General features: G+C 37.2%; 1 protein-coding gene across 1 annotated transcript; it reads left to right on the top strand.

Moving 5' to 3' along the window:
• The first annotated feature begins 6,718 nt into the window (after window positions 1-6,718).
• Window positions 6,719-8,845, top strand: LOC144974083 (ficolin-1-like). Its single transcript, XM_078916975.1, has one exon. It carries the CDS (start codon window positions 7,299-7,301, stop codon window positions 8,439-8,441), a length of 1,143 nt encoding a protein of 380 aa, XP_078773101.1. The 5' UTR covers window positions 6,719-7,298; the 3' UTR covers window positions 8,442-8,845.
• Window positions 8,846-9,794: the final 949 nt, after the last annotated feature.

Raw genomic sequence — 9,794 nt, 5'->3', positions numbered from 1 at the left:
ATAATTCATCGTAAGTTTAAGTTTATCTTCTTCTTCTTCTTCTCCTTCTCCTTCTCCTTCTCCTCCTCCTCCTCCTCCTCCTCCTCCTCCTCCTCCTCCTCCTCTCTCCTCCTCCTCTCTCTCTCCTCCTCCTCTCTCTCTTCTTCCTCTCTTCTTCTTTCTTCTTCTCTTCTTCTTCTTCTTCTTCTTCTTCTTCTTCTTCTTCTTCTTCTTCTTCTTTCTTCTTCTTCTTCTTCTTCTTCTTCTTCTTCTTCTTCTTCTTCTCCTCCTCCTCCTCCTCCTCTTTTTCTTCTTCTTCTTCTTCTTCTTCTTCTTCTTCTTCTTCTTCTTCTCGTAAGCCTTTATATCTGGAGTCCCGTTTCGAAGATGAAGGTACTTGTCTTTATGAGTTCTTCTAGCGGGTCGAATTTTTTTATTTAGAGAAGTTGCAGAGGGTCATATTTCTTATCTATGTGTTGAGTATTTTCTGCATCACTGCAGTATATGCTCAGCATCTTCCTCCTCCCCACCACACGAGCAGACCTACGACTGTGTCCGTTTCATGCGTCTGTGCATATGCTTTTTAAGTCTATTGTGCCATGTACTGAGGCGGAACAGGATTACTTGTTCATTAATGGCATTAATTTTGACAAGGTGCGTTAGTGTCTTTGCTTCCCATCTTTGTTTATGAGGGGAGATTCCTGTGGCATCTTGCATTGACACAAGCAATGATGCGTAGAACTCAGTTTTGAGGGGGTTTTTCAAGGGAATTTTTATGTGTTTGTGGCGCTGTCAGGAATGCATTTGATCCATATTTCAGATGTGGACACAATAAACCTGTTTTAGTATACTTTCTGAAGCTACCCACTTTGTTTCAGTAAGCTTTCTATTCATGCTCAGTTTTTTTCTGGCATTGGTCTCTGCTTTCTCTATTTGTATCTTCCATGTCAAGCGTTTGTCATGTGTGACACCAAGATATGTTTGTTCCTAAACTAATATTTTTGATTTCCTATTTTTAGGTCCCTTACTTTCTGTACCGAAAAGGTGAATAGCGTTGCAAAAGACTTTTTTTCTGTTAATGCTAAAGGACCACTTGTCTCTTCACTATTTTAGTTTATTCAAAACCAGTTGCATTCTGTTATTTGCAGGAGTTGCATATTCCTCAAAGCACCATAGTAATAGTACTAAATCATCAGCACATTATAGTGCTGCATGGACTCCTTTGGGCAATTCCATTCTGATGCCATTTATAAAGAGGATAAATAATGTAGGCAACAGTTCTCCGCCTTGTGGTACACCTCTCAAAAGCTTTTTTTCTCCCCCTGTGTATCCATCAAAAAGTACTCCAGCTTTCCGATTATGGATTGTATCCACTTTATCACGTTCCCTCGGATCCCATTTCTTTGTATCTTTATTTTGAGCCCACTTTAGGAAGTCTGAACGATGCAAGCAAACTTTCTAACGTTGGGAAGCATCTTCGATTGCCTGAGACAGGTGAGTAGTTTAATCTTCTTTGGAAATTGTCTAAACATGCTTGTTCAGGTGCGATGAGATTTTCTTTTTCTAATTACCAATGTGATCTGTGGTTTATTGTTCTCTCCATTGTTTAACATACGCAGATTGTGAGGCTTAGAGGCCGGTAATTTAAAGCATCACCTAGCTGTTTTTCTTTGTGGAGAGGGGTCATAAGAGCATCCTTCCATTTTTGTGGAACTTCTCCTTTATTCCAGGAAAGATTGAACATTTCCAAACGTTTCTTACGGCTGAAGGGCAATGTTCCCTAAGTGTGCAATCATTTCATTAGATATGTCATCTGGTGCAGGTGATTTTTTAAATTTTAAGTTTCTTAATTGCAACTTTGATTTCGCTCATTGTGATAGGCTTGTGCATGTTCTCCAGCATGTCATTTTGTGTTGCGTTTTGTCTAGCATTTTGCATGGTCGTCTCTGACTTCGATTTTTCGTTCCATTAGAATTTGGATGTCTGCTACGTCTGATTATGCTTTGATAAATGTGTCAGCAGCCATTCCACCAAAAGTATATTTCCTTCAAGTTCAATGGAAATGGTTGTTTGTCCTCCTTCTTCATCTTTCATGGCTTTTACTAGTTTCCATAATTTGCTTGTGTCTTTTTCCATGTTAAGGGAAGCGGTTCTTTCTCTCCAACTTTTTCTTTTGCTATCAAAGGACATATTGAGATATTCAGCTTTATCCTTTTGAGCCTTTATAATTATAATTTCTCCGCTCTGTCACGTGCGAGGGTGAGGTTGTCATGGGTTTTCTGTATGTTTTCGTTCCAATGTGGTTTGTAATTTGTTCTTAACCCTCTCGGTATAGCTTCCTTTGCAGCCTTCAAAAAGTTTTTTGTCCACTGATTGATGACATAGTTTGAGGTTTAGTCTTGAATTTCTAGGTCTTTTGTAAGCTCATTAGTTCTTATGGAATAAAGGCCCCAGTTAACCTTCTTTAAATTCCATCTTGAACGCTGAGGCTGGAATTTTAAGAAGACTTCTGGATAATGTAAGAACTACAGGGCGATGGTCACTTCCTGCAAGCTGTGGGCACACCTCCCTTTGTATTTTTTAAATACAGATCTTCGGTACACAAGGCCAAGTCTTACACTTTGTCTTCTTTTGTTAATATAGCCAGTAGCTTTCAATAACTCCACAAGATGAAGGAAGATTCTCCAGGCGGACTGAGAGCCCAGTGCTGCCTCTACCTGGCGGACCTCCACAGGACGAGCACCACTTCGTTGATTACATACTCCAGATATCATTATTTGCATTTGCGTGATGCTGTGATTTTCAAAATGTGGTTTTATTGTTTATCTTTCCAGGTGCTTGACAATTCCTCCTGGAATTGACTACCCCCCCCCCCCCTTCCTGGGGCTAAAGTTTATGAAACGAAAATTGCCCTGGTTTAAATCGTCTTCCCCTCTTAGTCGCGATGATATTTTTGATAACAACATCTGGAAATGAAAACAAAATGATTAGTGAAAAAAAATGACATTCAATATAATATTTCCCTTTATCAAAAAGGACAAAATGTTTCACGACTTGAAATAGTTAATTATTTAATAAAAAATATAATGGAATAAGTACAAATTGCTCGCCAATCCACAAGTGTTGTACGATATGGGTGCCATCCACGAAAATGGGCTCCGCAAGTCGTACACCTCACAATGATAAAGCTAATGAAACGTAAAAAGCTGAATGTAAACATAAGCTATTTTAATAGATATTTATATAAATTAACACAGCAAAATAGCCTTAGTAAGTAGACTAGCTTTTCTTAGTTTAAGCAAAGACGGATGACAAATGAGCTTGCCTTCAGGATTTGATTGATTTGATAATATGCATTTTATTCTTTATTACTTTAAGAACGTTAAAAAGTACGGAACGGATTAGTGATTACGTAAAAACTTTGATTAGAAAATTTCAAGAATCTATGATGTAATAACAATAACAAATATTTTTTGTAAAAGTGTACGATATGCAGCGCTGTACGACGAGAATGTATGGTAATAACAATAACAAAAAGCTGACGTCAATTTCGTTCCTTCTAAAGCATAGAACAAACATACACAGCTCTATAGTTAATTGACTGATGACTATATAGAGATACATCACATATGGCTTCGAGTATGGCCATTAGTTTTGAAACGAAATACATTAAATCAACCAGCCGTCTAGTTTAGCGTGCAAACATTTCATGATTAATCTCTTATCTTACAAGGTCACTCTGCGCTCTTCATACTTTATATTTTGTTATCCTATTTTTTGTTAGAGTAGATGGAAAAAAATGAACGTTATCCCTTCTGTTTAAAAGATAAATCTTTTATAATAATGTTTTATGTAACATGTCCCATTGTCTATTGTTTTTACTGAAATCACTGACTTTCGACAATTTGATTATGATTGGGTGTGAAAAATTTATTTTTTTCTTCTAATGGTCTCGTCTTGCAGTACAGTATTAATATTCTGACGTTCTATCAAAGCGGCAAATTTGTTGCCGCATTCGTGTACAGTCAGTCGCAAACCCTGGTAGCCTCGTCACAATAAAATGTTGAACCAGTTGCTCTGATGTTTCGGGTTCTTGTCGCTACGTGTACATGTGGGAGAGGAGGTCCCCAATAATGTAGGATGACCTTTGTTTGCAGCCACCCAGTGCATCCTCTTGCTGGTACAGAAGCCTGGCAACTTTTCTCCCAGTTTTGACAAGACGAAGTCCCCGCCCCTCATGAGGGACCGAATTTTCCAAGTCGTCTTTTATTTTGTATGTGCAACCCCGTCCGGAATCAGTGAAGCTAAATACAAGGGCATCCGAGACTTGTTTCGGTTCGTCCATTATGCGGCTGAGAGGGGTTTCCCCAATTTGCCTCTCTATTTTCTTAAGCCAGTGCCAAGTAATTGTCTCCGCCGGTGTAATAAGCCAAAATCACTATATGCAACAAACACTATCATAATCATTTTGGCAACGCTGAAAGGACTATCAGTAGTGTTTATAGCACGCCTTCACGCCAAAAACTATTTCTGGATACGCCAAAGTTACTATCCTCAAGCAAGAATCACTCTAAGCAACAAACACTACCATAGTCATTACGGCAACGAATTTTTCAACATCACTATACATGCTACCTTTGTTAGTCATTGTGTTGTGTATAAAAACTGGCTGGACATTTCGAGGAATCTTTAAAACCGAAAACAAATCTTATTCCAAGAAGAATTGGAAAAGCGTAAGTAAGGCTGAGTTTCGCATTTTAAAAGAGAAACCGAAAGTAGTATTATTTTCTCATTTTTCACCCATATCTGTTGTGTCGATTAAGCTTTTTTCTGCCGAAGGTACCAAGTCTAATATTTCCAATACTGGGATAGTGATTTTAGGATAATATCTAAACCCCGAAAAAGAAAACAAACTGCAGTAGGGTTTACAAAGACTACGAGTGTTTTTGACGTGGGTAGTTAATCTGGCGTGTAAACGGTAGTGTTTTTAGCTTAATGATAGTGTTTATTGCGTACGCCAAAATCACACTGTTGTGTTTACAGCATGTGCAGAATTCACTACGATAGTGGTTATGGTATGAAAGTCTTACGCCAAAACCACTACGGTAGTCTTTATTGTATGGTAGTGTTTTGAGCGTGTTGTCCGGTGTACCGGACATAATATAGGGGATGGAACGGGGAGGGGGTGGGTGGGTTGCTGCCGTTATCGGGCTCTATTTAAGTGTTGTCAGCGTTCCAGAAACTATGTGCAAGGACTTGTGAAGTTTTACATCTTCTTTCGCAACGTTCTTACTCCTACCTCACACCAGAGCGTACTATCTCGCGGTGGAGTAGCATAGTACCATGGCAGAAGTCCTTAGAAGCACCTGGTCGGCATCCCATGTTGTTACCGTCAGCTTCTTCAGAAGACTGTTGCGTATCTCTATCTTCCGGGCAACATCTTCGGGATGGACCCGTAGATTAGGTTGCGGTCCAGCGTAACTCCTAGGTACTATGGATACGATGCTATGGCAGAACCTGGTCCGACTAAGACATCAGTGCAAATGACAATTTTCATATCTCACATATTATCTTCAGCGAGATAATAGCTGCCCTTTATGCTCGATGATACCACAATCTTTCTTCGCTATTGTCTGGCGTTACTGAACATGGCAAATTGGTGTTTTCTAGACCATTTGTAGATGCAGTTTTGCTGCGCAGGGACGCAGTTGTCTGATTTGTTTCTTTTACATCTACTTTTCCATGATACGCAGTGTCTATTTTTTTTTTTTCGAGCAACATGACCGATACATTTCAGTCTCCTTGAATCACCAGCGGATCCTTGATATTCCGAGAATACTCCAAAAATGCTTCTTTCCGACGGTATAAAATACAACTGTCTTCAATAGAAACAAAACCATGATTTAGCTTCCTGAATCCTGCGACCACATTCTTTTAAGTCTATACGTCACCATTTAATTTAGTGTTACAGGTCATGTTATGCTTTTAAAGAGTTTAAGTTACGATGAATTGGTTGCCTTGATCTTTCCATATTTTATTGGACCATTGAAGTTTGATTTTTACTATGCATAGAATATATATTGCAGTCTCTGTTTCGAGATTTTTCCAAGTCAAAAATATTTGAAGTCATCCATACAGCCTAATTAAATAAATTAGTCCCATCACAGAAACCGTTGCCTGACTTTTAGTCAATAAACAATAATCATTGATCGCGAAGTGTAATTCTGAATTTGAAAGATAAAATCCGATCGTAAATTATTGGCTTATCTATATGTATTATATGTAAGGTATATTACAAGAATGGGGTGTTAATGATTTATGTTACCAGATTCATAAATAAGTATACACAAAGTTCATCATTCATTATCAATAAAGGGAATCGGTCTACAGAGATGCGACTGTAGTGGCAATGCCGAATGTAAAGAGTTAGGTTGCCATGGTAAAAGGAATCAATAAAATGGGTACCGCGTCACTGATTTTAATGGACTATTCCTTGTTGATTCAACTGTCCCGATACAGTGTAATTTTGTCTTCATAACTTAACAGGTGGATGTCTTTTAATCTGTTGTCTCAGTCTCAAACATGTTTGAATTCTGAGACAATTAAGGACGAATTAGGCTTGATATATTTTGTGTTTGATCCATCGAGTATTCCACTTTTAAAAAGAGAGATAAGCACCTGCATTATCATAATCTAATTGTGGTTATGGAGAATCCCACAACATTATATCCACGCCAACAAGGCCAATAAAAAAAAAATCAATAGTTTGCGATCGGTGTCTTTTTTGGCTAGACCTCAAAAACTACTGAATAACATTTTTCCTCCACTGAACTCAAATTATTTTGAATATTTAAGCGTACCGTTATTTTGGATATTGGGAAATGCTCCTAATCGCATTGCGACCTTGTGAGCCCGTGGTGTAAGCTAAGTTCGTATTATAGAAAGTAAGGGTGCAAGAAACACGATTTTGATCTCATTATGTCTGATTAAATGAGATTCTTTAGAAAAATATTAGTAGAACATTCTTTCTACCGTGTTATAATTAATAAATTTGAGATTTGAAAGTTTGACGTAATACGGTTTATTCGCCGCGCTTGTAATAACAAATGTTGCCGATTGAGAACTCATTTAAGCTGATGTAATATTGAACTGATTTCAATTTTCTGCCTCAATGTATTTTGTGAAACATTGGAATATGTTCCTTTATGATATGATGATCCTAGAAAAATTCCGGATGGAGGACTCACCGCCATTTGAAAATGATATTTAAGGAGAAAAGATCAGTCAACTGTCTATTTTCTCGTCTGTCAATCTAAAAAATGGAGGTTGATTTGATCAAAGATTTTCACAGACGTCCGAAAAATTCAATATGTAGTATTTGGACCCCAGTCATAATATCAAGTGTTTTGTTTGTCGTGGCTACGAAATGTGATGCTCAACTTTTGAGTAATACTTTTAAGAGAGATTTACTTTGCGACATCAATGAAAGATTGTTATATAACTGTTCTTCAAAATCCTTAAAATTGAGAAGTATGCTCGAATGTACTTCCATTTGTAGCAAGCTGGACAACTGTATTGGTGTCAGTATGGATAGAAACGAGAGTTGCTTTCTTCACTTGGACTGTTCATCCTACATTTCTGGGTGTGGTTCTCCGGCCATGGACCACATTTACATGGCCAAAAGTTCCTGTTCAAATGGAGGAAGGTACGACAACATAACCCTTTCTTGCGTTTGTGTAGATTCGTGGGTAGGCCCTTTCTGTAAGAATAGACCAAAGGACTGTAAAGATTTGATCACATATGGATACCCTGAAGGCCATTACCGTGCATTACTCGACCCAAACCAAGACGGTAATGATCTTATCCCCGTTGTGTGCTCCATACTACACAGTGGATTCACATCTATCTATATTCTAAGACACACAGGGAACACACATTTTAACCTGACGCTTCACGACTACATGAATGGCTTTTTCTTAAGTGACGAAAATATGTGGATAGGTTTGGATCACTGGAGTGCTGTCAGTGCACTTGGTTACGACACACTATTTATAGTGCTTGGTTTTGGTGATAAAGGAATGCTGTACCGACAATACAGAACCTTCATGCTCAATGGGAGCAAGGGGAAATACCGATTCACTCACAGAGGAAATGACGAGAACGGAAGAGGAAGTGTAGTACTATCTACCAGCAATAAACTGGGCGACTGTTTCGGCCCATATCAGAATGTGCCATTTTCGGCTTGGGACCATGACAATGATGTAAATCCTAGTGAAAACTGTGCGGCTAAAACCGGGAGTGGTTGGTGGTTTCAAGGATGTGACAACGTGTGTAACATTTTTGGATGGGGCGTAGATTTTCTGGACACTAAGCCTAGCAATCAGATGCTGTCTGTGATTGGCGTGGACAATAATTATCTGATGTCTCACTTCGAGCATATCCTTATTTATGTCCAGCCTTAGTAATGTGAGACTTAATAACTACACAATATTATGTGATATGTTCTCAGATTTTACTGTTTCTTTCCTATTTTGTATAGTTTTATGGCGATTGTGACACTTATTGGACAATTTTTTCATGAGTATATGGTCATATGCATGGGCTAGGTTGGGAAACCCTAATTTTGAGAAAATCACTTCCATAGTTGACAAGAGTTGATATTAAGTATGATAATTACCTACATAAAATAATGAAAATAAAATATTTAGGAGTAGAATTCAATAAAATGATTTCATTAATATGTAGAAAAATGTTTGATTTAATGATTTTTTGTGAGAACTCATTTTCCATAAAAATTGACCTCTTGTCTAAAATTGTCAATATCTCCGTTTGAATCTTTTCACCATGCGACTGATTATCCCAAGGACGCCCACAATTTCAGAAACAGTAAAAAGTAAAATATAAAAATATTTAAATGATTTAAATTTGGCTATCAAACACCTTAGAAAACAGTAAGACACGGGGAGATGAGTTCATCAGATGTTAGAAGTAGATTGAGTAATATATTCATTTCTAAAACTCCCCCGATACCACCAAGTGTCCTTTATTAAGAGGGAAAACAATCAAATTATATTTAGACCTAGTATTGACTTACAAATAGTTGAAAAATGATTAGACCTCCGGTCTAACACTGAAATGTGTCCAAAAATTTTTAATTTACAATTTAACGCAGACGAGAACAGATGTATATAGATTCAAGAGCACACTATCAGCTTGAGATCACCTAAAAGCCTCATCCAGACATAAGCAAGGAATTTCACTAAGAAGAATAAACTCAAATGTTTACAACCCAGTATATATTCAAACAATGAATATAACACTATATAACATAAACATTTGATTGAAAAGGATAAAAATATCATCTCCGAAACTACAACTATACATTTGACTAAAAACAACAAAAAAAAACAAACAAACAAAAAAAAAAAAACAAAAAAAAAACAACAAAAACCCCAACAAAACAAAACAAACAAAAAACCCAACATCCAACCTTACGCTTTCTGAACAGAACAACATATATTTGACGTCGGCAACAACGATAGGAGAATGGAGTGATACCATTTAAAAGGTTTTTAAAATATCATCCAGATACCAGTGTGGAACTTACTAACCGTGGGTACGGTTCAGCTATGGTTTTGTGAGGAATTAACCAACTTTGAAAATAGATTAACATGAACTAAATATCAAATATATAATGATACAATATTACAACTACATGTTATTCCTTTCATTTAATCTGGGGAAAATATAATTTTCTAAACTTTTTACGCAACTACAAATCTTTGAATAAAGTTAGAAAGCTTTAAAATGAGAAT

This window comes from Berghia stephanieae, chromosome 5 (assembly GCF_034508935.2).
Source record: "Berghia stephanieae isolate SIO BIC M18660-M18661 chromosome 5, UCSD_Bste_1.3, whole genome shotgun sequence".
NCBI lineage: Eukaryota > Metazoa > Mollusca > Gastropoda > Nudibranchia > Aeolidiidae > Berghia > Berghia stephanieae.
The sequence above is the reverse complement of the archived record's forward strand: the minus strand, read 5'-3'. Positions and strand labels throughout refer to the sequence as shown.

Bases quoted from the DNA above. Each gene is read 5' to 3' on its own strand.
- LOC144974083 (XM_078916975.1), top strand. From the start codon at position 7,299: ATGGAGGTTGATTTGATCAAAGATTTTCACAGACGTCCGAAAAATTCA.